General features: G+C 44.9%; 1 protein-coding gene and 1 pseudogene across 2 annotated transcripts in view; one reads left to right on the forward strand and one right to left on the reverse strand.

Annotated features, from left to right (window-relative positions):
* Positions 1 to 27,648, reverse strand: part of LOC147901245 (polyphenol oxidase, chloroplastic-like) — a 127,035-nt pseudogene that overhangs the window by 37,062 nt on the left and 62,325 nt on the right. The gene's annotated exons all lie outside the window — the stretch shown is intronic.
* Positions 5,199 to 27,648, forward strand: part of LOC147901247 (aureusidin synthase-like) — a 30,459-nt gene continuing 8,009 nt past the window's right edge. The window contains exons 1-2 of the mRNA XM_087376456.1: positions 5,199 to 5,369; positions 5,490 to 5,725. Of these exons, the coding sequence (XP_087232582.1) occupies positions 5,199 to 5,369; positions 5,490 to 5,725 (407 nt within the window). The remainder of the gene's footprint in view (positions 5,370 to 5,489; positions 5,726 to 27,648) is intronic.

The following is a 27,648-nucleotide window of genomic DNA, read 5'->3' on the forward strand; positions in this document are numbered from 1 at the left end:
TAGTATGGAGAATCAAAAATTTGATTACTGTCAGACTGATACAATAGATGGCGCTGACTCCGAGCCATGCGCTCCTGTGAGAGAAGATTCGATGGCATGCTGGAACCAGTAGAGGACAGAGGCTGGATGCTAAGGAATTAGGGTTGCTATAGCCAGTGATGATAATGGGCTTCATAGGCTTGCTCTTATATAGCCACCACTCGTAGTCGGTTAGACTCAATTGGGTGCCCGACCCAGTCTACCCAAAGTGGCCGACTAGGGGTCGGTCTCAAAATAGGCCACCGACCACACGATAGAACCACTGCACAAAATAGAGCAACTAACCTATGCTCTCCGTTCGGCCCATAGCCATCCGAGATCATCTAGGGCTCCAAATGGGCCCCGCAACTTGAGAGTGTGCTGCCTCGGGAAATGCTCCGTCTACCCTTAGTGCAGTCAATCATGGGATGCCTACCTGCACTTGCATGTAGCCTAGTTGGCAGTGTGCCAACTCCATCCAACCATCATGCCACACATGGCCCCCATCTGGTGTTCAAACCAAGACCTACCGGATAACCGAGCTACTCAAATGCCTTCTCCTCATATGGGGGGCTTACAAGTAGAGTTAGCTGGTTCCCACTTAGTTACGCGAGAGTGGAGCATTGATATCTAACACCCCCCCTCAATGTCCACCCACAAGTAGACTTACTTTTTCAGGCCAATGCCAAGTCGATGAAGATGCCTCTCCAACAAGTCTCTTCCAAAAGCCTTTGTGAAGATGTCCGCAGCATTCTCTGTAGTCAGACAGTACACCAAGTCGACTTCTCCATCCATGATGAGCTCGTGTACAAAGTGACATTGAATCTCAATGTGTTTTGTGCAAGCATGGAACACACGGTTCTTTGCAATCGCCATGCAACTCTGATTGTCACATGATAACTGTGTAGGCTTGTTTTGCACTGCACCCATGTCCCCCAAAATCCTCCTCAACCATACTACCTTACAAGAAGAAAAACATGCTGATTTGTACTCAGCCTCAGTAGAAGAGAGAACAACTGTAGGTTGCTTCTTGTTGACCCATGACACAGCTCTAGATCCAAATGAGAAATAGTAACCTGTCACTACTCTCGTGCTGTCCACGTCTCCTGCCCAATCCGAGTCACAGAATCTGGTCAAGATGTTGCCCTTGGTATAGGTGATGCCATAATCAAGTGTGCCTTTGATGTATTTCAGCACCTGCATCCCTACCTCCAATGGTTCTCCCGGGGCTTATTGGAAAACCTGCTTAGTATACCAGTCACAAAGCTGATGTCCGGCCACGTGTTGCACAAGTAAATCAAACTACCTACAATCCTTATGTACTTCACTTCGTCCACCATTGGTGATGAATCCTCATTTGAGAGCTTCACGTCAACCTCCATAGGGGTGCCAACTGTCTTGCACTCAGCCATGCCAAATGCCTTCAGTATCTCTCCAGCATACTTCAGCTGTGATATGAAGATCTGTTTTGGCTCTTGCCAAACTTCAATCCCCAAACAGAAATGCATCAGTCCAAGGTCTGTCATTTCAAACTCTCTTCCTAGCAAATGCTTTGTCTGCAAGATCTTCTCTTCATGGTTCCCTACTATGATAAGATCGTCCACAAAAAGGACCATGATCATACACCTACCTCCTTCTCTGAAGATATATAAATTTGCATCAGATGGGCTCCTCCTGAACCCATTTTGTAGAAAGTAGGCATCAATCCACTGGTATCATGCTCGTGGGGCCTATTTCATCCCGTAAAGTGCCTTCTTTAGTTTATAGACTTAACCTTCTAAATGGGGGATCACAAAACCTGGTGGTTGTTCCACATATACCTCCTCCTTGAGATCGCCATTCAGAAAGGTGGATTTTACATCCATCTGAAACACGGGCCAACTTCCCTGTGCTGCTAAAGCCAAAACACTGTGAATTGTGGTTAGTTGAGTTGTGGGAGCAAAAGTATCCTGATAATCAAAACCATGCGCCTGTGTGAATCCTTTTGCCACGAGCCGAGCCTTGTACTTATCCAATGTGCTGTCGAACTTGTACTTGGTCTTGTACACCCACTTGGTGCTGATTACCTTGCATTTTGGTGGTCGATCCATAAGGTCCCAAGTGTTGTTCTTCATTATGGAGCCATACTCTGAGTGCATAGCCTCCATCCACCTATCATCACCCTGTGCCTCTTCAAGACACTTAGGTTCATCACCATGGATCACCTCTGTCATGAAAGCATAGTTGACCAAGTGTTCCTGCGCCCTTCTTTGCTCCTCTAATCTCTTGGACCGACAGTGTTCGGATGGTTCCTCCTCAATGGCTGGAGGTTCTCTGCCATCCAAATGCTGCTTTACCCACTTCAAGAATGGCTGTTGCCATTGTGGTTCCGCAAGCTCTTCTTCCTCTTCTTTATCTTGAATCCTCCCAAGCACCATTGGGGGAGTTCAGTCTACTATTGGTGGTGGTACTGGATGGATATCCTAGTCGTGGATATCTGGGAAGGAAGCATCCTCCTCCAATTGATGCGGTTGTTCTGAGAAGACCACATCGCGACTTACTATTACCTTCTTGGTAATAGGATTATAGAGATGGTAACCCTTCGCCTCTTCACTATAGCCCAAGAAAATACATTTCTGACTCTTCGATTCCCATTTTGTCCTATTAGCATTAGGGACATGCACAAAACAATCACATCCAAAAACTCTGAAATGTGCAGCTGAAGGTTTCTTACCAGAAAAGGCCTACAGTGGAGTCATCCCGTTCACAGCCTTCGTGTAGCTACGATTCAGAATGTAAACTACCGTGTTACATGCTTCAGCCCAGAAAGTATTTGGCAAATCTTTCCCTTTCATCATACTCCTGCCCATTTCGCAGATGATGCGCATCTTGCCCTCTGCTACTCCATTTTGCTATGGTGTATGTGGCGGGGGTTTCTGCCTCTTGATCCCGTGACTTTTGTAGTAACTCTCGAATTCACTTGATGTGAACTCACCACCTCTATCTGATCTCAACTTCTTCACCTTCCTCCCCGTTTCTTTCTTGACCATTACATGCCATTCTTTGAACTTACTAAAAGCCTCGTCTTTAGTCTTCATGAAGTATATCCATATCACATCGGGCAAATCTGTAATTTTTGATAGGTCTGCAATCATTCCACTTTTATGCATCTCCTTTAAAGAACTAAGGTTTAGATGACCAAACCTCTCATGCCACAGGTTAGTGTTGCTCACATTGGCTTGAGCACTGAAAGTTGAGAGTTTGTAGATGTTGTTGTGCCGTGTACCTTTACCAATGACCTTCCCTTGAAGATCCAAAATCTGTGTGCCATTCTTATCAAAGTGAACTTTGAGGTCTCGATCCGTGATCGTGGAAACGGACAAGTTCCTCTTGATGTCTGGAATATAAAGAACATTGCACAACTATTTTACAACTCCATCTGACTTGAGAGCAATTAGTAAAGGTCGGATTAGCAAGTTGGATCCACAACCTGATTCGCACCGCCCCAAGCTCTTTGATGTAATCTTCTTGAAGGAGTACCTACGGGCACCTCCATGTCTCAGAACCCATCCCAAGTTCTATGCAGTTCCATGGCGTAAAAAATGGGAAGCCAACATACACACTTTCGAGCCATTAATTAGCCAATGATTGAACCATACTCTGGTCTAGAATGAAATATCCAAGGCACAATGGTCCAAGCACTTCAGTAGCATGAGCAAATAATGACAAAACATGTGTGCCTCAGGATCTATGGAGCACTCTAAGGTGGATGGAACCTATGTGGAAACATGATGAAGAGAGTGCTCATGACATGTATCTCAAGTCAATTAGGTTCCAAGATAGATTAGCTTGGACTCATAAAGAGAATCTTGAGATAGTGCAAAGTGCTAGATTGATATTACTTCAAATGAACCTCCCTTTTATAGGTGAGGGTACTTACATCCATTTTGCTTGCTCACATGTGGGATATCTCCTCCATGCCATGTGGCAGCTTACCCTTTGCTCATACCTTTGCTCTACAAGTGCTCATGGCACCACAACTCTCAACACCTCCCCTTGGTGCCATAATCCTTTGGCTACTGCAAGGTGGTCAGATGTGAGTTACATTTCATCACCTCCCCTTAGTGCATACATTGCTACTTAAGGTGGTCAAGTGTGGTTTTTACATGTCAATACCTCCCCTGGGTGCTTTCATAGCTACTCTCAGGTGGTCAGGTTTGATTTACAAAACATAGGCAAGGTTGGCAAGGTTTTTGCTTTTCAATACATTCCATTGATGTCACCTTTTGGCTCATGGCTTGATGACGATACGTTTGCTTCTTTGTTTGGTGTAGCTTCATGCATGATGCTTTGTTCTTCCATGTGCCTTGATGCTTTCTGTGTGGATGCCATGCTTTCTGCTATGGTCATCTCATGCACTTGTGCTTTCGGCTTGCTTCTGACAATGATGTGTACATTCATGCTTTGCTTTTCCATTTGTTGCAAAGGTCTTACCATGAGCTTTATTTTGCTTCAATGGCAGTGTCTAATTGCATACAATGATTCTGATCTGACAGGCGTGTAGAGCTCGAAAAGACGATCACTTTTCCTTTTTGGAGCGTGTTCAAATTCTTCTTGGATTGCAAGTTATGGCTTCTTGAAGGTTTTGTGAAGAAGAGGGGGCCTTGATGATGTGGCATAGGCATTCATATGCTGCTTGCAGGACTGTGCTTGGCAAGGGGCCTTATGCCATGTGGCAAAACATTCACTTAACCAAACCTCAGTAAACCTAACCATGAACTTTAACCAAGGTTGACTTAACCATAGTGATTTCAAACTCAACCACGGGTGCTTCTAACTAACCCTAGTTAGTATTTATCTGCCACATGTCTTTTTGTGGGGAGACCTTAGGAGACTTTGTATTTCTTCTCTTCTCCAATTTCCGTCGATGGAGTCGTCTGTCGGTGGAGACTAGCACTGCTCCATCGCTGCTACTGTCGTTTAGAGATGGAGGGGCTGCCCATCGTTAGTGGAGGCTTTGGAGCTCGAGTCACTAGAGCCAAACGATTGCTGTGTGCGTCGTTCAAGTCGACGTTGGCGAGACTGCTCTTGCTTGTCTACGCTGTGTGAGGAGCCAGTTTGTGGAGGTGCCGTCAGCTTTGCTTACCTGCGCTACTGTTTGAAGCGTAGATGGCGGCTAGCTGCCCGTGTCAAATCCATCGATGGAGCTGTTGCTGGAAGCGTTTGATGCGAGAGTCTTCTTTGAGGTTGAGGCATCGAGGAGCGCTACTTTGCTTGAAGCTTTGGCGCAGTCGTTCAGTCAGCCGGTGAAGGAGTTAACATGCGAGGAAGAGATTCCATGGAGGCGCTGGCTGGCTCGTGGTCTTCCGTCGGTGCTCAGTGGACCTTGTCATATTGATGAGAGCTGCTGATGATGGAGTTATATGGCGATGGCGTGGCTCGGTGGATTTGTCAGCTGCTGCAGGTTGGAGACATTCGGGGTTGCTGCGTAGCTTGATGCGGCTGAAGGGCCGAATACATTGAAGCTTGCTGATGGAGAAGGGTCGCTGTGGGAGCTTGAGAGTTGTCGCGTTTCACCTCTGTCACCGGAGCCGCTGCTGCTTTACTTCTCGAGAAGCCATGGAGTTGAAGCTACCATGGGTAGAGGTGTGGCATTTGATAGTTGTCTAGAGGCTTGGCTGACTGGGCAAATTGTTCAAAGGGCGCTTGAGACTGGAGCAGCTTTGCAGTAGATGGAAGCCTTTGTGTCTCTTTGGAGCAGCTTGGTTGAGGCAGTAGACTTTTCTCAAAGCTCTCAGCTCTCTTTCTCACAAGCTTCCTCTAAGAAGAAGAAGAAGAACAACTCCTCATAAATCTATCTCACAAAATAAATCTCTAAAAGGAATGAAGTCTCTCTCTCTCTCAAAGCAATGAACAGAATTTTCATTCAATGGACGGAAATTTTCTCTCTCTAGGGACGGAAATTTGTTTTCAATCTAAAACTAAAACTAACCTAGGAGAAAAACATGAGCTCCTAAGACATGCCTACAACTAATCTAGGAATGGAAGCAATCCTAGTGAACTACTAATGAGCTAAACTAGGAGAGCTAAACCTATGCTCTGATACCATGACAAAACATGTGTGCCTCAGGATCTATGGAGCACTCTAAGGTGGATGGAACCTATGTGGAAACATGATGAAGAGAGTGCTCATGACATGTATCTCAAGTCAATTAGGTTCCAAGATAGATTAGCTTGGACTCATAAAGAGAATCTTGAGATAGTGCAAAGTGCTAGATTGATATTACTTCAAATGAACCTCCCTTTTATAGGTGAGGGTACTTACATCCATTTTGCTTGCTCACATGTGGGATGTCTCCTCCATGCCATGTGGCAGCTTACCCTTTGCTCATACCTTTGCTCTACAAGTGCTCATGGCACCACAACTCTCAACAAATAATGCGTAGCAACATTGATCGCTTCCTTCGCCTAAGTGCTATATTCTGTAAAACATTGGAATTCATTCTGGAGGTCCCATGTTACCTCGATTCCCATTTGCCTCCACTCCGTTTTAATCCCAATGCGATGCTCAGATTACAAGCCGATTCTATCAAAGAGTGATCTTCTTAGAAGCATGCCACATATCTCTGTTCGAGCAAATGGTGGATACAGGCTACCTGGAAATTGAGCAAAGATTGTATGGTGCCAAGGCTTTATAGCAGGATCGACTGGCATGACACAAGTTCCATAGCCACTAGATTAAAGGCATGGCAACCTACGTACATGCTCACAATAAGTGATAACTCGAAGACGGGTAATAAAATGGATTCAGGAGTATGTTGACTCTGTGCCAACATGGACTTAGGTAGAACAGAATGTGTGTGTAGAGTAGCAGCAAAGCTCCGCTTGTACTTGCATAAGGCTAGAAATAATCCCTCTTAGAAATCCAACATGCGAGTTCGACATGCAAGTTCTACATACGCCTTGTACATACGAGTTCTACATGCAAGTTCTACATACGACTTGTACATGCAAGTTCTACATACGACTTTGCAATACAAGTGCAGTACTCTACAATTTCGTTGGTGCACCTCAGTCTACTATGGAACTCGAGGGTGTGTTGCATCATGTACGGGATTTGTGCCATGTGTAGTGGCTGCCTGTAGGATTTGTGCCACATGTACCATCTTCTCTGATGTCCGCTCTCTCAAAATTGTGGTGTGGAGTAGAACATGAATTTGTGGCTTGATGACGTAGAGGTGAGTAGCCCGATTGGACATGTGTGCAGTGCAGTGCGAGTGGCAAGTCGTGGTGGCATGTGGTGTGTGCTATCCTTTGACCCGCACTCACGGCTATGTGTTGGCCTTTGAGGCATGCTACATGGCAATTTTTTGCACCCTTTCTAGCTCTATGTGCACTGTCCTTGCCATGTGGTGGATCGTGCACATCTTCTCTCTGGGAATGCCTCTGTGCCTTTACCCTGGATGAGTCTTGTCTTCCAACCTTCTTCTCCCTCCCCCAAACCTCCTTCCTCCCCCAAACCTCTAGAATTCATCCCCAAACCTCCCATTCCTTGCCTCGTGGCCAGTTTGGTTAGTCTATTTAAGGAGGTATAAGAAGAGTCTAATGAGCTACCACTATGTTCATGCTTAGAAGATTGAGTGTTTTGCTCATGGAATTTTTGTAGTGTGTTTTTGTCATTTGGATGGTGTTGTTGCATTATATGCTACCCTAGGTGTTCACAAGAGTGTCGTTGCTATAGGGAGTCCAAGGATGGGGAAAAGTAGGAGGGGACAATAAAAATTGCCCAAGATAGCAAGCAAAAGTGATTTCATGAAAAATTTCTCGTATACAAATCACACAAAATTTAGTTGATAGCAAGAATCTATGCTCTATGATGAAATCTGGCATTTATGTTCGCATTCTACGTGTTGCATCTCCACTAAGTTATCCCAATGAACTCCTATAAGAATTTGGAATGCACAAAACAAACATTAAAAGACATATCTATAATATGTGTTTGAGTATTGTACATAGTCGGGGTAAAGGCACAATGACTTTTAACCCCCACAACCTCCCACTTAAAGGACAATTTGCCTTTAAGGGAGAACAACCAGTGAGCATACTATCCAATGCCCATCAATACATGACAATACTCAAACCGCTGACTATGTAGACTCTTCGTCAGCATATCTGCAGGGTTATCATCTGTATCAACCTTGACAAGCTCTATGCGCTTGTCCTCAAGTACCTCCCTGATGAAATGGTACCTGACCTCAATGTGTTTGGTCTTTGCATGAAAGACCGGATTCCGTGCTAGCTGAATAGCACTCATGGAATCACTATGCAATGTCGGTACACCTGTATGAATCCCCAAATCTCCCACTAGCTGATCAAGCCATATAGCCTCCTTGCAACCCTCTGTGGCTGCAACATACTCAGCCTCTGTGGTAGACAAAGCAATGCACTTCTGTGCACGAGACATCCACGACACTGCACCACCTGCAAAGGTGAACACATAACTAGAAGTGGATCTCCTACTATCCACATGCCCTACATAGTCTGAATCTGTGTACCCAAGTACATGCATGTCTCCTTTACCAAAGCACATGCACATCTCGCCTGAATCTGTGTACCCAAGTACATGCATGTCTCCTTTACCAAAGCACATGCACATCTCCTTGGTACCCTTCATGTACCTCATGATGCACTTAACTGCCTCCCAATGCCTCTTTCCTGGATTAGCCATATACCGGCTAACAACTCCCACTGCAAATGCAATGTCTGGTCTAGTAGCTATCATAGCATACATAAGACTCCCAACTGCTGATGCATAAGGAACCTTGGCCATCATGGCCCTCTCCTCATCTGATTTGGGACTATTTGTATGACTCAGTTTCACATATGGAGGAAATTGAGTACTCACTGCCTTCCCCCCCTCCATATTGAAACGCTGCAATACTTTTGTAACATACTCTTTTTGTGAAAGCCAAAGGAGTTTCCTACTCCGATCATGCGTGATGCACATACCAAGAATATGACCTGCAAATCCCAAATCCTTCATCAAAGGCCTCATGCAACTTGGCCTTTAATGCATCTAGCTCATAAGTATTCTTGCTAGCCAATAGCATATCATCCACATATAGTGCCAGGATTATCAAGCTACTATCCTTCGCCCTTTTAGTGTAGAGGTAGTGATCAATTTCACTCCTTCTAAAACCCTGGGACAGAATGAAAGCATCAAACTTTTGATACCATTCTCTAGGTGCTTGCTTAAGACCATAGAGACTCTTCTTCAGCTTGCAAACTAAATGCTCTTTGCCCTTTTCTTCAAAGCCTTCCGGCTGCACCATGTAAATTTCCTCATGCAAATCCCCATGCAAGAAACCAAGTCCCAAGTCTTATTCTTCATAAGTGAACTCATCTCTGATTGCATAGCATACTCCCACTTGCGTTGATCCTCATGCATCATAGCCTCTCTGTAGCAAGAAGGCTCCCCGCAATCAGTAAGCATCACATAGTCTACCCCTGGAACAAACTTATCAGGTGGTCTAGACACTATAGATGATCTTCTCAAGGGCATTTCAGCTTGCTGTCCCACCTGCATATTAGCCACATTTGGCTCATCATTTCCACCAATAGATGATCCATCATCTACCCTTGATTGTATACCTGTGGGAGTACTTGGTGGTACCATTTCTTGCACATTTGGTGCATGGACAGCTTGCTGTCTATCAACATATGCAAGTGGATTCACATCCTGGAAAGTGATTCTCCTCATTTCCACATCCCTCATGGGTGCCTTATGCATCTTTTTCTCATTGAAGACTACATCATGGCTGCGTATGATCTTCTTTGCTTCTGGATCCCAGAGACGATAGCCCATCTCTCCACTTTCACCATAACCCAGAAAGATGCATTTCCTAGACTTAGGATCTAGCTTCTTTCGAAGCTCTTTTGGCACATGTGCATATGCCTCACACCCAAATATACGCAAATGAGAGTAAGAGGGCTTCTTGCCACTCCATGCCTCTTCAGGAATACCACCATCCAAACTCTTACTAGGTGATCTATTGATCACATGTACTGCAGTCTTCATTGCCTCAGCCCAAAAACCACTAGAAAGTCTTGCATTGGAAAGTATGCATTGCAACCTTTCTTGAATGGTACGATTCATCTTTTCTGCAACTGGATTTTGCTCCAGAGTATGAGGGGATGTGAGCTCCCTCTTAATCCCACGTGTATCACAGAAATGCTGAAAGTCATGAGAGAGATACTCTCCACCATTGTCAGTCCATAGGCATTTAAGCGTTCTACCTGACTGATTCTCAACCAAGGCCAGCCATTTTTAAAATACCTGGAACACATCACTCTTCCGAGCTATAGCATAAGCCCACACTTTCCTAGTTGCATCATCAATGAATGTCACATAGTATTCAGCCCCGCCTAATGACCGTGTAGGCATGGGACCACATACGTCTGAATGCACCAAATCAAGCTTTTCAAACTCTTTCTTTCCCCTTCTTTTATGGGCTGATTTAGTCTGCTTCCCATAGAGACAATGCTCACAAAATTCAAAATCAGAGAAACTCAAATGCGGTACATAACCCAAATGACATAAGACTTTCATTCCATTCTGGCTCATGTGCCCCAACTTGCAATGCCATAAAGAAGTGCTTGGCTGCTCGGTTATTGCAACAACATGATCAAATACCCCTGATACATGTAAGGGATACAAAGTCCCACACTTGGCACCCCTGGCCAAAAGCATAGAGCCCTTCTGAATTTTCCAACTCTGAAAGCCAAAAGTGGTGTGAAAACCAGCATCATCTAGCTGACCCACTGAAATAAGACTCTTGGTCAGCTTAGGCACATGTCTCACATGTTTCAAAACAAATGCAGACCCATTTGCAAAAGAAAAATTTATGTCACCTACTCCCACTATGTCACATGCATAGTCATTTCCAAGATGGACACAACCTGTCTTTCCACTGTCATAAGTGGAGAACCATTCCCCATGGGAAGTAACATGGAATGAAGCACTAGAATCCAAAATCCAATCCTAGGAATATGCATCATCTGAAGTGGTAAGCAACTCTGTAGATAAACTAGACATGAAGAGAACGTCATTGTCACTATCATGTGTGACTGCATTGATCTCCTCGATCTTCACTTTTCCTTTGTCCTCCCTTGGACTCTCTTCCTTTTGATTTGCACCCCAATTTGCATTCTTTTTCTTATCCTTTTGCTCTCTTTTCAGCTTGTAGCAATCCTTTTTCATATGGCCCTTCTTGCCACAGTGGTAACACTCAATGTTCCGTGCCCTGGATTTGCTACGAGACTTCCCTCTTTCTTGGGACTTCCCCCTGAACTGTGATCTGCCCCTTTGCACATTTAAGGCTGCATCCTGCTTGTTGCCATCCATAGAATTCTGTCTAATCTCCTCGGCCAACAAGCTACCCACAACATCATCAAATTTCAGTACTCCACCAGGTGCAGAGTTACTAACAACTGTACGGAAGGTATCCCATGAGGATGGCAATGAACATAAGAGAAATATTGCCTTAGTCTCCACATCAAAATTCATCTTCTGAGCCTGAAGCTGGCTGAAAATAATATTGAATTCATTCAAGTGAGAAGCAATGGAGACCCCTTCCTTCACCTGCAGCTCAAACAACCTCTTCATGAGGTAAACTTTATTAGAGGTGGTTTCCTTCTCATAAGTGGCACACAGTTTCTTCCACAAATCTTCCGTAGTCTGCTCATTTACTACTGTGAAATAAACTGACTCTACAAGATGAAGTCTAATAGTAGACTTTGCTAATGCATCCAACTCATTCCAATCATCCTCAGACATATTTGCAGGCTTAGCTTCAATCCCTGCCAAGGGTTTAATATGCTTCTTTTGAATAAGCACATCCCTTATTTGTTCTTTCCATAAAGAAAAGTTTGTCCCATCAAACTTTTTAATGCTAAAAAACTCCTTTTCAGACATGGAAGAGGATGCCATGATGCAAATAAAGCAAAATCCCAAATGCTAGTGCCTACAAGAGAGAATTACACCAAATACTAGGTGCACCTATGCCACAATAGAGTGAAATATCACCAAAATTCAAAGCTCAAAGCATCAAAAGATGCATCTAACTCATGTGCATATACTATGCATCCATATGAGCAAATCTGGCCCAAAAGAAAATGCCAATAAGTGCCAAATGACTCAAGCATAAACACCGTCCACTGGCATATGCATCAATAATATCTCATCCAAGAGAGCATAGCACTATCAGTGCATCGTCTGCAATGTGTCAAAGCTGTCCCTTAGCATAAAATAGCATCCATAAAAAAATAGCATCCCACAAGGCAATTTGGGCCTATCAGCGCATCCAATAAGGACCGCAATGCATCCAAATGGCCTATAAATCATCCACTGCAACACAATGCATACCACGAATGAGCACACACTACTCAAACTGCAACCAAAGTGATCTGCATAAGATATGCTCAAGAAATCATAGTCCCACGGTAATGACCGCTACTGAAAATAGAACCTGAGATGCCTCAAAACATGGGTGCCATTGCATAATCGGAATCAGCAAGAAAATCTACAAATATCTCTCTTCTTCCAGAACTCCAAAATCCCAACCGATGAGTGAGAAATGGGCGTCAACACTTATCCACGGTTTCAAAACCTTAGAATGAAAAATGCATAACAGAGAGACGAAATTGAATACACAGAGATCTATAACTCTGAAAATCCTCCATCGAATCATGCAAGAACTGACAGGTAGGGGTTTTCGGGTGTCCAGAACGCAATGGGATAGACGGTTTTGGAAAGTGTGGTCCCAATCACTGGGTCCAACACATGGACTGAAAAACGTTTTTGGAAACAGAGTTGTTTGTAAACTCCACTGGAGTGCGAATGATGAGCAACATAGAAGTTTTAGGACCTCCTAAGTCCACCGGAACTGACAGATCTGCAAATGGTTGCTCCAAACTTGAGTTCTAACACCCAGGCAAAAAACGCAGAAACTGACACAGAGAGCCAGAAATCCAATGAAATGATCCCAGATTCAAGAATGAAGGTGTTTCCAAGCTCCTGAAGTGAAGTGGATACCAAAAGCAAGCAATAATTGCCTCTACAAGTCAATACGGAGTCTCTGTCATCGAATGGAACAGGGAAAAGCTCAAAAAACGACTTTTTCTTTGAAACCACTTAACAGGCTCTCAAAACCACTTTGCAAAACCAAAGTGACTTTTCCAAAGGTTCCTCCAAGGTCTCTGCAGACTCGGATGCAAGAGGATGCAAGTAAAGTCACCCACAAAGCTTCCCACAGAGCTTCTCCTTCTTCCCACAGAGCTGCCGAGCTTCAAGCATTCACGCACGCTCAGCTAGATCACCCGAGCTCTGATACCAGTTGAGAGTGCTCTCAACGGAAGCAAGAACGGAAGAGGGAGAGAGAGAAATAGAGAGCCACAAGTTTTGGTGGGTGCAGAACCACCCTAATCTTCTTTTTCATTCATTTATATATGTGTTTGAGTATTGTACATAACTGGGGTAAAGGCACAATGACCTTTAACCCCCACAGAGGGGGATTTGCGAGTTCAATCCATCATTTGAAACTCTCCCAGAGATTGGGACAATTTCGTAGGAGGATTCCAATGGGAATTGACATAGGGCAACTCAGGATGCGAGAGAGTGCGGCTCCTTCAAGTTGACGTGGTGGTACATTATGTTGTGGAGTCTGTTTTTGAATAGAGGCTCAAGTACAGTATCAATACTTTGTGCGGCCAAGTCATGGATTGGGTCTTGAGCTTGTTTCTCAGCTACAAATTGAGCTTTTTTGTTTTGTACCCATTGTTGAGGTGCCTAAAAACGAGCCTTGTCCACCTTTGCATTTGGGTATGGAGCTTCTTTTATTTGAGGCTCGAGAGTTGATGTGGATGAGCTCAACTGCTCATTGCTTGGCGGAGGTGGAGGCACTTGTGCTTTCTTTTTCAGAAGTCACTTTGGTTGGATTGGAATGTTAGGGTCCTTGGTGGCCTCTTTCTGTTGGCATGTAATTACATTTATAGGTTGTGATATTACACTTGTCGGACACAGACTTTGATGGTCCACCCCAATGATGCCAATTGGGATGCCAGGCTTAACCTCTGTTTGTTCTAGGCCTTTATTTTTCATGGGACAATCCATACAGGCATGTCCTATGCCACAATCTCTACAAAGGGGTTGGAAAGTAGCTGGGCTACCACGATGAGGGCACTCGACAATCCAATGATTTTCTCCATAATTGTAGCACTTGATTGGTGCACGATATGTATTGGGACATATTTGATTTGCATAAACTGGTATTAGACCCTCTACACCTTCTACATAGTACACTGGGTACTTTGCTTCATACTCAAATGGCGAGTCTACTTCCTCGACTTGTAATTGATGTATCGGTACTGCTTGAGGAGTTGGATTTGGTACTCTTGGATATGGTCGTGGATTCGGATTCCTGAGTAGTTGTGGGACTTGCATCCGAATAGGAATAGAATTTAGCCTCGAAGCTCGAGGCACTTGTGCAAGTGTCGGTTGCCTGTATACTGGCATGGGTGCCACTTGGTATTGTTGAGGTCGAGGTGGGTTATTGCGCATGTTGAACATGCAACTATTCTCATCATGGTCGCCGACGATGCAGATATGGCACCACAACCTTGGTGGTAGATTTGCTTGTGCAGTGATCCTAGTTCTTAGGACCGAGCACTCATTTGCTATATGATTGACCATGCAGTGTGGAAACCAGACATTTTCTCGCCGTGGATATGTTTGAGTTGGCAGCTGAGTCAAGTGAAATTTTTGTTCCATGGCCTACATCATGTCTTCTTTCAGCTTCATGGTCATGGCCTCTAGGTGCTCTTCATTTGATGTTTCGGCAAGGGACTTGGATTTGCCTTTTTTTGAGTGCTTACCTCGTGTACTAGATCTATCGTCATCACTGCTAGTGTCTGAGTCGTTCATGCCATCCTCAATGTCAATGATTGCCGCATGAGAAGCACTGAACGTTTCATAGCTGCTTATCTTTTTCATATCCTTTCAGATTTTCTTTCTTGGTCTTTGCAATGAACCATGCCGTGAGGTACTTTGCATCTGGGCGTGGGTCACATTTGGCAATTAATCATTTCATCTTACCCATGTACGTGCATACATCCTCGCTAGCCTTGTTCGATCTTGCTTAGTTAGACACAGCGGGATCATCTTGTAGCCTCTCTGTTTGAAAGCATCATTTGAATTCTGTTTGAAGTAGGTCCCACGTGGCATGCTCTTCCGCTAGAAGGTCGAGGTACGATTTAGAGGCTTCATCAGTTAAGGCCATGGGAAACCAAGCCACCTTGGTTTCATGGGGATTGATCTCCACCTGCTCAGCATGCGGCATCAAAATGCTGGAGGAATCGGGCTGGATCTCCCCTACCATTATATTGGGGAAGTTCTAGTTTTCCCAAGGGGCATCTTCCTTGATTGTTATTATTTCTTCGATTAAAGAAATAGTCGGCCTCTACATTAAGGTTGATATCTCCATCATTGTCGCGACAGCATCCAGCCATGTTGGGGCATGGAGGAGTTAAAGGGAGTGATTGAATTTCAAGGGGGGATTCAGAGTAGATGATTGTCAGGGGTAGTAGTTGCAATGGAGTTGTATACAGATTTGGCGAGCGTTGGAGTCGAAGGCATTGGCCGAAACATAGCTGCATGCAAATTCGAGATTTGCAAAGGGTGTGTCTGCCACAAGTGTGGGTGTGGATGTAGTTTTGTTGGGAGGGTTAGAGTGGTGTCAGTTTTAGGGATAGTTGTGTTAATAATGTGCCTAAGATTGTCCTACATGTGTAGGAAAATGTGTTGGTGCAGACAGATCATTAATCGAAGGTCACGATGTGAAGATACGAGCGTATTTGGGCGAAACGAGGCCCACACAGGCGTGCAAATGAGCAAGTGCAAGGGATGCCAAAATGGTGTGAAATGGGGTAGAAAAATACCCCGTAGCGTGTGTTTCCATGTGTGAAATCTGGGTTCAAACAGGGTCCAGTTTAGGTCCCAAATGGATGAGTTACGAGGGGTTACAGTAGGGGTAAATTTTGCTTTGTGGGGGGGTTCCTAAGGGTGGTGTGAATGGACTTTAAGTCCAACTGCGGGGTTGGAACCAAGTTAATCTAGTTAGGTTAACTAACCTATATCCTCCAGTTAAGTACTAACTGAAGGTTAGTGAACCTAACCTAACTATTAGTAACTAACCTAAGGTAAACCTAACCTAGGTAGACTAAACTAACCTACCTAAACTAACCTAACGTAGTTAGACTAAACTAACCTAATCTAGGTGGGACTAACCTAACATAGGGTTAGTTTAGTGGTTAGGTTGGGTTTTTAATTTATTTTTATAACTATGTGTGGCGGGGCTTCCTTGGTAGCGGCGCGGTGGGGGTGGGGGGGGTTTCGCCCGACAGCATCAGGGAGCGCAGGGGGAAGGGTAGAGGGTAGGGGGAGGGGGGGTTTTTGCGCCCGCGGGGGGGGGGGGGGGGTATAGGGGAGGGGAGGGGGGTGGAGTGACAGCGGGGGGTGCAAGGGAGGGGAGGGGAGGGGAGGGGGGAGAGGGGACGGGGGCAGGGGTGGTTGCGGGTAGGGTGGGCAGAGCGAGCGCGGCGAGTAGGGTAGTGCGACCGTGGCACGTCGCCACGGGCAAGCACTGTGCGCGTCACCTGGCTGCCCTATGCAGCAACAGCAAGGGCCTTAGCCTTGCTTTAGGATAGGAGTAGGTAGTGTGTAGGGAGCGGCTGGTGAGGGGGGGTAGAGAGAGGAGAGAGACACATAGAGAGAGAGAGAGAGAGAGAGGGGGGGGGAGGGATATATATATATATATATAGAGAGAGAGAGAGAGGGGGGGGGGAGGGAAAGAGAGAGAGAAAGAAAGAGAGAGGGGGAGGGATAGAGAGAGAAAGAAAGAGAGAGGGGGAGGGAAAGAGAGAGAGAGAGAAAGAAAGAGAGAGGGGGAGGGACAGAGAGAGAAAGAAAGAGAGAGAGGGAGGGATAGAGAGAGAGAGAGAGAGAAACAAAGAGAGAGGGGGAGGGAAAGAGAGAGATAAAGAAAGAAAGAGGGGGAAAAAAGGGGGAAGGGGGTGGTGGAGATGGAGGGGGGATGGGGTGGTGGAGATGGAGGGGAGAGGGGGGAAGGTGGGAGGGGGTGGTGGAGAGGAGGGGGGACGGGGGGGAGGGGAGAGAGGGTGGTAGAGATGGAGGGGGAAGGGGGGAGGGGGGAAGGAGATGGAGGGGGGAGGGGGTGGTGGAGATGGAGGGGGGAGGGGGGAGAGGGGAAGGAGATGGAGGGGGGAGGGGGGAAGGGGGAGGGGGAAGGGGTAGGAGATGGAGGGGTGAGGGGGGGGGGGAAAGAGAAGAATAAAAAAAACTTGATGGACAGAAAAAAACTGACGAAAATCCAAAGGAAGGAAAAGGTGGTCACCTGAATGCTCCCCAAGTCTTTCTCGATGTAACATGATTGTTGAGGACCAATGGACGGTGGGTGAATAGCTATGTTATCACTGCGAGATGGGCTCAAAGTCACTTACCATGTGAGGATGGGAGTAGGGTGGTGGTCGATGGAGAGGGAGGAGTGTCTTGCGTAGGGCTCGGAATGAAGAAGAGGATGGAGGCAAAATGTGAAAGATGAAGAATGAGGGGGTGGAGTGGGTTTTTATAGGAAATGAGTTTAGGTTTAGGGTTAAACCCTAAACTCTTCCCGAGCCGTAACTTTTTATGGATAGCTCGGTTTGCTCTTCTGCAAAAAAGTGAAATGATCAAAATTGCAAGCTCTACCGATTCGTGTCTACTACCTAGCCTGATTGTTTATCAAGTGGCTTAAAATAAAGAAAATTTCTTAAGGTAGTAACCCAAGGTTGATGCTTGGGGTTGAAATGTTTGGCTAGAAATGGAAAAAAATTTTGCTCTCCTTGCCCTTGAGTGTTATGTTCATGAAAGTCCGAAGTAGTTTGTTTTTTTACACATACCTACATATGTTTACTCGTTACTTGAGACGCTAGTCTCCCCAGCAACGGCACAAAATGTTGGGTCTCTCCTATGGCTTCCGTAGAAAGAGCAGGGTTTTCTCAGTGTGCAGGGTTCCGAGGCTTTTTTTCACCTACAGATATATTGGGGTTGTTGTTTGTAGTATACGTGTAGCTTAGGACGTCGAGTCATGTTCTATTGAGAGACGTAGGCTTAAGTGTGGTAAGCAAACATAGTGCATGCATGTGTAAAAGGAACATGTATCATCATGGTTGAGGTAATGAAGGCTTTCAACTTCATTGGGGGTTGCAGGGCTTAGGAGGAGTTTAAGGGTTAGAAGGAGGTTCCAAGGTTCAGAAGGAGTTCCAATGTTTAGAAGGAGGTTCTAGGGTTAGAAGGAGTTCCAGAGTTTAGAAGAGGTTTCAAGGTTTAGAGTAGAGTACATGGTGGAGAACTCGTCTCCCTTGTAGATCATGGAGATTAAGGGTTGAGGAACTAAGGGTTTAGGGGGAGCATAGGAGTGGGAGAGGAAGAAGGTGTAAGAGCATGGGGGAAAGAGGAGAGAGGAGGGAGGAGGAGGAGGAGGAGGAGGAGGAGGAGGAGGGAAGAGGAGGAGGGAGGAGGAGAGAGGAGGAGGAGGAGTGTTGGGGTAAAGGGCAGTGTGCCCACCCACTTGTACAGTGCCCATGTATACTCATATATATATGACAGAGGAATAAGCTGGAGTAGAAACTAGCAGCAAACGGGCACGGCTTGACGATAGAGATAGATTCTTATAGAGATTCCATCAAAATCTTAGTAGAATCCAATAGACCCCTATACTTGGTTCCAAAATGGCCATGTGGTAAACTATCTACCATGTCATCGACATGTCATCAACCAGTGCCCCTCTGCCACTTCTATCTACCATATCATCAACATGATCCTATCTTGCCACATGCCATAGGGTATGTACTAGTCTATGATGCCGACCTTGAGCCTCATTGGCCTTGACAGTTCAGATGTAGATTCTCCACATGTTAGCATGGATCAGCCTATAGTTTCTGATCATGCACATTCCTTGGTAAGCCGTCAGCATGAGGCACATTTAGCAGTAAGCCCTCAGCATGAGGCGAATTTGACAGTAAGTCCTTAGTACGAGGCAGTCCCACTCATATCAGCACAAACTGATTCTAGTGATGTATAGACATCACATTCATGCATGGATCCGACTCCATTTACTATCACATCAGATGCAGATACTCAGCAGGAGCTCACCAGTGATCATGCAGTAGGTAATTCCTTAGTACGAGGCACTCACATCTTCTGTCGCATGTAGAGATACATGCCATAGTGCATCCAGCTCTTTAGGTAATTCCATTTCAGCATCCATCACTGATGCTTTCACCTATGACATCGAGTATACCTTGGGCTCAGTTCCCTTTAGCACTTCAGATCAGCAGATCAGTCTTCAGGACATTTTAGCATCGGCTCAGTCGTGTTGTATTACACCCTTGGATCCAATGATCATCACCTCTTTCGATCAGTAGATCATTCCTCAGCACAAGAATACATGTCCTGCCCTAGTGTAGTAGACATCATCAAGTTCAGCCATAGTGCAACCTGGGGAGATCCAGTGTCTCATCATGCACTTATGGCTGTCGTATATAGTCCATACTTGATGCACATTAGCCATTGGATCCATGACTACAAATCGATCCCTACATCAGCATTCAGCACCTCATATGCCTCATGGACATCTTATGCATTCTCAGTAATATTCCATGCTTCTAGGCCTTTATACTACCAGCTCCTTCTCAACGAGCCTATGAAAAATGCTACATCCCATGCCAATGGATGTTTAGCTATGCACACATCAGATGGCCTTCAGCTCATGACAGTTGAGCATGAAAGTTGGACAAGTTCCTATACCTTGTTAGTTTTATGGGCCTATTCTTCATTAGCACAATAGTGTAGCATACTTGCACCTTCGGCCCCATATTTTCAAACCCTAGATCACTCTGTCCACACCGACTATGCAGTCTTCTTCGACCCTACATCTTCGACAGAGATTACATTACTGCAACATACTTCGCACATTGTTGTCAATTCTTTGGGTTGCTGACACCCTCGGATGTCACAACCTACCCGATTCTTTCTCCATCGCTACATCGACTAACCTCACATCTGGATACCTCTTTTACAGAGCAGCTACACAGTCCATGGCGACTTATGACATGTTCAGAACACAGCCATACACACAGTTCCCCACGCAATCATCTTACGATCGACTAGTCTTTCATCTAGGTGGACTTTACTTTTGGCATATTTCCTTCCTCTTCCTTTCGGCCTATATTCTAAGTTTTATTCCTGAAGGCGAAGGATGACCCATAACTTAAGAGGGGGAAATCCACGATATGTATAGGATCATAAGTTGTACTCATTGTACATGCTTCCGCTACATAGTCACAGTGCTCACATATGCACATAATACCTATTTTATATATTTTGGACTGGTGCACTACCCAAATTCGTTTTGTGAGATTATTTTGGATAAAGCATTTAAAAAAAAGAGGCTCTTATAAATTAAAACTTTGAATCAAAAAGTAAGATTTTAAAAAATCAAATTAGAAAAAATGACATGACATGTTATTAAAACTAGAGTAAGGACATCACATTGTTAAAAGAGACAAAAAGTAAGATTTTAAAAAATCAAATTAGAAAAATGGCGTGACATGTTATTAAAACTAGAGTACATTTAAAAAAAAGCATGACACATTTGTACAAGAAGTAGATCATATAACTCAAAGCCATATGGTGTCAAAAAACACCTTCCATTAGCTCAGCCTAGAAGATCTCATCTTTGTCTCTCTTGTCTATTACAACTTTACATTAGAGAACTAAAAAGTCTTTATGGAATTGTAGTTTCATTTCTTGTCTATTACAGTTACTTTAGAAAACACATACTCTCTCTCTCTCTCTCTCTCTCTCTCTCTCTCTCTCTCTCTCTCTCTCTCTCCCCTCCCTCCTCTCTCTCTCTCTCTCTCTCTCTCTCTCTCTCTCTCTCCCTCCCTCCCCTCACCCTCCCGTTGCCTCCCCCTACCCCGCCGCCCCCGCTTCCCCCTCCCACCTCCCTACCCTCGCTCCCCCCTCCCACTGCCCCCTACCCCACCTCCCCCTACCCCCGCTCCCTACCTCGCCGGCCCCCCTCCTGCCTCCCCCCTCCTACCTCCCTACTCTCGCTCCCCCCTCCCGCCTCCCCCTACCCCGTTGCCCCGTACCTCGCCTCCCCCTACCCCCACTCCCCCCTCATGCCTCCCTACCCTCGCTCCCCCCTCTCGCCCCTTCACCCTCTCGCTGCCGCCCCCTACCCCCGCTCCCCCCTCCCGCCCCCTCACCCTCCTGCCGCCTCCCTCTACCGCCGCTCCCCCCTCTCGCCTCCCCCTACCCCGCCGCTCCTGCCTCCCCCTACCCCGCCTCTCCCACCTCCCCCTACCCCTGCTCCCCCCTCTTGCCTCCCTACCCCCTACCGCCCCCTACCCCCACTCCCCCTCCTGCCTCCCCCTACCTCGCCTCCCCCTACCCCGCCTCCCCCTACCGCCGCCCCCTACTGTCGCTCCCCCCTCTTCTGTTGCCTCTCCCTCCCGTCGCCCCTCTCGCCGCCTCCTCCCTCTCTCTCCCCCCTCCATCCCCCCTCTCTCTCCTCCCTCCTCTTTCCCCTCTCTCTCCTTCCCCCTCCCACCGCCTCCCCCTACCGCCTCCCCCTCCTGCCGCCTCCCCCCTCAATCCCCCCTCTGCTGCTGCCTCCCTACCGCCTCCCCCTCCCACTGCCGCCTCCTTTCCTCCCTCTCTCTCCCCCCTCCACCCCTCCATCCCCCCACCTCCCTCTCGAACCTCTCTCTCTCATATCCCCCTCTCTCTCTCCTCCCTCCCTCCTTTCCTCCCTCTCTCTCCCCCCTCCACTTCCCTCTTCCTCCTGGAGGCCGCGGCCCCCAAGGCTCCTCTCCGTCTCTCTAAACTTTCTCTCTCTCTCTTTCTTTCTTTCCCTCTCTTCAAATTAAAAAAAAACAAATCTACAAAACTTAGATAAAGAATTAATCAAAAAAATTTACAAGTACGTAACTTTGCTCTTTCTTGCTTTCTTGCTCTTCCTTCCTTGCTTTCTTGCTCATCCTTGCTTTCTTGCTTCAATGAATGAAATGAGGGGAGAATGAATGAAGAAGGAAGACTATATATAAGAAAAACTAGGTTTTCCTCCTCCTCTCCTATTGGCTTTCCATTCCTCCCCTCTCTCCTATTGGCTTTCCATTCCTCCCCTCTCCCATTGGCTCCCATTACTCCCCCTCTCCCATTGGACCCCCATCCCTCATCCCAATCTTCCATTGGCCCTCCCCCCATCCATTTCTTCTTCCTCCCCCCTTGCCACCACTCCCATCCCACATTTCCACCACGTCCCATACTCCTCCCATTTCCCCATCCCACCCTTCCATTTCCCAAAATCCCATATTTCCCCATCTCACCCTCCTCTTTTTCATCCCCTATTAACTTCCCTCACTCACTTCACTCCCTTATTATCCTACTCCCCTATTACCTTCCCCTCTCCCATTCCATTCCTCCCTCCCCACTCTCACTTCCACTTCCCATTACTCACTTGCCATTTGCAAACTATTAATATATTATTATACTATTTTTTACACTTATTATCATACACCCCTATTACCTCCCCTCTCCCATTCCACTCCTCCCTCCTCACTCCCACTTCCACTTCCCATTACTCACTTGCTATACACATTTGCAAACTATTATTATATTATTATACGATTTGCAAACTTACATGTGGGCAAAATCACAGGTGTCAAAGCGATCCTACTGTGCTTTTATTCAAGGGTGAATTTATCCTCATCAACAAGCTTATTTCAGCTTTTATTTTGACACAATACTCAAGGTATGAAGTGCATAATTTGTGCACTAGATGTTTACTTTGTTGTATCAAAATTGTTTGCCACACACACACACATATACACATACTGAGAATTTGCTAATATTATCACATCTACATTTCTCCGATGGGCACAAAACTTTGTACACGCCTCAACCTAGGTCGTATTGACTTGCATACAAAGTGGTGCACCCATCCCATAAGTACTTATTTGGATAACACACCTGCAAACATATTTTATGATGATTGTGCATAACACTAGGAACAAAATGGTGTATAATGTGCGATCGACTATGCAAAGCATATCCAATGGACACAAGACTTTGCACGTTCCTCAACCTAGGTAGTATTGACTTGTGTGCAAAGTGGCATCCCCATCCAATAAGTACTTGTTTGAAAAACACACCTAGGATCGTGTTTTTTTATAGTTCTACATGACACCAAGGCAAAAACGGTATTTAATACTCAATCTACCATACAAAGCATATCCGATGGGCACAATACTTTGCACGTGCCTCAAAATCAGTGGTATGGTGCTCCATGCAAAGTGGAATGCCCATTCAATAAGTACTTGGTATGATAATACATGTAAGAGCATGTTCTTTGACGGATGTGCATAACACTAGGGGAAAAATGGTGTATAATGTGTGATCCCCCATGCAAAGCATAACCGATAGACACAATATTGTGCACGCACATCAACCTAGTTGAAATTGACTTTCTTGCAAAGTGGCTCCCCCATCCGATAAGTACTTTTTTAAAAATCACACCTAGGATCATGTTTTTTATTAGTTGTCCATGACACTTAGGCACATATCCGATCGTCACAATACTTTGCACACATCTCAACCTAGGTGTTATTGACTTACATGCAAAGTGGTGTGCCCATCCCATAAGTACTTAGTCGAATAACACATCTAGGACCGCGTTTTTTGATGGTTGTGCATGACACTAAGGCCATAACGGGGTTTAATGCTTGATCGACAATGCAAAGCATATCCGATGGGCACAATACTTTGCATGAGCCTCAACAATTATGGTATTGCATTGCATGCAAAGTGGTAAACCCATCTGATAAGCAGTTGGTTGGATAACACACCTAAAAGCGTGTTTTTTAATGGTTGTGTATGACATTGAGGCACAAACGGAGTTTAATACGTGATATACCATGCAAAGTACATCTGATGGGCATAATACTTTGCACCCACCTCAACCTAGGTGTTATTGAGTTGCATAAAAAGTGGCGTGAGCATACCTAGGACCGTGTTTTTTTACAAATGTGCTTGATACTAAGGCAAAAACGGTATTTAATGCTCAATCAACCATGCAATCCATATCCGATCGGCACAATACTTTACTTGCACCTCAACCTAGGTGGTATTGACTTGTTTGAAAAAAGGCACACCCATCAGATAAGTACTTAAGTGGATAACACACCTAAGGGCATGTTTTTTTACGGATGTGCATATCACTAGGGGGAAAACGGTGTATAATGCATGATCGACCATGCAAAGCATATCCAATGGTCACAATACTTTTCATCCACCTCAAACTAGTTTAACTTGACTTGGGTGCAAAGTGGAGCCCCCATCCGATAAGTACTTATTTGAATAACACACCTAGGACCATGTTTTTTTATGGTTGTGCATTACACAGGCAAAAACAGTGTTTTATGCTTGATTGACAATGCAAAGCATATCCGATGGGCATAATACTTTGCACACACCTTAAACTAGATGAAATTGACTTACATGCAAAGTGGAGTGCCCATCCCATAAGTACTTGATCGAATAACATACCTAGCAGCGTGTTTTTTCACGGATGTGCATGACACTAGAGCAAAAATGGCATTTAATGCTCGATCGACCATACAAAGGATATCCGATGGTCACAATACTTTTCCTACACCTCAACCTAGGTGGTATTGAAATGTTGTCAAAGAGGCACACCCATCCGATAAGTACTTGGTCAGATAACATACCTAAGAGCGTGTTTTTTTACGGATGTGCATATCACTACGGCAAAAACGGTGGATAATGCGTGATTGACCATGCAAAGCATATCCTATGGTCATAATACTTTGCATGCACGTCAACCTAGTTGAAATGGACTTTCGTGCAAAGTGGAGCGCCCATCCCATAAGTACTTGATTGAATAACATACCTAGCAGCGTGTTTTTTTATGGATGTGCATGACACTAAGGCAAAAATGGTCTTTGATGCTTGATCGACAATGCAAAGCACATCCGATGGACATAATACTTTTTGCACACCTTAAACTAGGTGAAATTTACTTACACGCAAAGTGGAGTGCCCATCCCATAAGTACTTGATCGGATAACATACCTAGCGGCGTGTTTTTTTATGGATGTGCATGACACGAGCAGAAATAGTATTTAATGCTCGATCGACCATGCAAAGGATATCCGATGGGCACAATACTTTTCCTATGCCTCAACCTAGGTGGTATTGAAATGTTCTCAAAGAGGCACACCCATCCGATAAGTACTTGGTCAGATAACATACCTAAGGGCATGTTTTTTTGCGGATGTGCATTTCACTATGGGAAAACCGGTGGATAATGTGTGATCGACCATGCAAAGCATATCTGATGGTCACAATACTTTGCATGAACCTCAACCTAGTTGAAACAGACTTGCATGCAAAGTGGAGCCCCCATCTGAGAAATACTTGTTTCAATAACACACCTAGGACCGTGTTTTTTAATGGTTGTACATGACACTAAGGCAAAAACATTGTTTTATGCTTAATCGACAATGAAAAGCATATTTCATGGGCATAACACTTTGCACATACCTTAAAATAGGTGTAATTTACTTACATGCAAATTGGCGTTCCCATCCCAGAAGTACTTGATTGGATAACACACCTAGCAGTGTGTTTTTTTACGGATGTGCGACACTAAGGAAAAAATGGTATTTAATGCTCGATCGACCCTACAAAGCATATCCGATGGGCACAATACTTTTCCTACACCTTAACCTAGGTGGTATTGACATGTTTCCAAAGAGGCACACCCATCCGATAAGTACTTGGTCAGATAACATACCTAACGGCGTGTTTTTTATGGATGTGCATATCACTACAGGAAAAAAGTTGTATAATGCGTCATCGACCATGCAAAGCATATTCAATGCTGACAATACTTTGCACGCACCTCAACATAAATGAAATGGACTTGTGTGAAAAGTGGAGCCCCCATCCGATAAGTACTTGTTTGAATAACACACCTAGGATCGTGTTTTTTTATGGTTGTGCATGACACTAAGGCAAAAATGGTGTTTTATGCTTGATCGACAATGCAAAGCATATCCGATGGGAAAAATAATTTGCACACACTTTCAACTAGTGGAATTGACTTACATGCAAAGTGGCGTGCCCATCCCATAAGTACTTGATCGGATAACATACCTAGTAGCGTGTTTTTTAACGGATGTGCATGACACTAGAGCAAAAATAGAATTTAATGCTCGATCGACCATGCAAAGGATATCCGATGGTTACAACACTTTTCCTAAGCCTCAAACTAGGTGGTATTGAAATTTTCTCAAAGAGGCACACCCATCCGATAAGTATTTGGTCAGATAACATACCTAAAGGCGTGTTTTTTTGCAGATGTATCACTACGGGAAAAATGGTGGATAATGCATGATCGACCATGCAAAGCATATCCGATGGTCACAATACTTTGAATGAACCTCAACCTAGTTGAAACATACTTGCGTGCAAAGTGGAGCCCCCATCTGAGAAGTACTTGTTTGAATAACACACCTAGGACCGTGTTTTTTTATGGTTGTGCATGACACTAAGGCAAAAATAGCGTTTTATGCTTGATCGACAATGCAAAGCATATCCGATGGGCACAATAATTTGCATACACCTTCAGCTAGGTGGAATTAACTTACATGCAAAGTGGTGCACCCATCCCATAAGTACTTGATCGGATAACATACCTAGCGGCGTGTTTTTTTACGGATGTGCATGACACTAGAGCAAAAATGGTATTTAATGATCGATCGATAATGCAAAGGATATCCGATGGGCACATGCCTCAACCTAGGTGGTATTGACATGTTCTCAAAGAGGCATACCCATCAGATAAGTACTTCGTTGGATAACACACCTAAGGGCATGTTTTTTTACGGATGTGCATATCACTAGGGAAAAAACGGTGTATAATGCGTGATCGACAATGCAAAGCATATCGGATGGTCACAATACTTTGTACGCACCTCAATCTAATTGAAAAAAACTTGCATGAAAAGTGGAGCCCCCATCTGAGAAGTACTTGTTTCAATAACACACCTAGGACTGTGTTTTTTTATGGTTGTGCATGACACTAAGGCAAAAACGGTGTTTTATGCTTGATCGACAATGCAAAGCATATCCGATGAGTAAAATACTTTGTACACACCTTAAACTAGGTGGAATTGACTTACATGTAAAGTGGCATGCCCATCCCATAAGTACTTGATCGGATAACATACCTAGCAGCATGTTTTTTTACGGATGTGCATGACACCAAGGCAAAAATGGTATTTAATGCTCGATTGACCATGCAAAGCATATCCGATGGGCACAATACTTTTCCTACACCTCAACCTAGGTGGTATTGACATGTTTTCAAACAAGCACACCCATCCAATAAGTAGTTGGTCAGATAACACACCTAAGGGTGTGTCTTTTTGCAGATGTGCATATCA

The sequence above is a fragment of the Dipteris shenzhenensis genome, chromosome 6 (genome assembly GCF_047967505.1).
Source record: "Dipteris shenzhenensis isolate YYH24624 ecotype China chromosome 6, Dip_SZ_1.0, whole genome shotgun sequence".
Lineage (NCBI taxonomy): Eukaryota > Viridiplantae > Streptophyta > Polypodiopsida > Gleicheniales > Dipteridaceae > Dipteris > Dipteris shenzhenensis.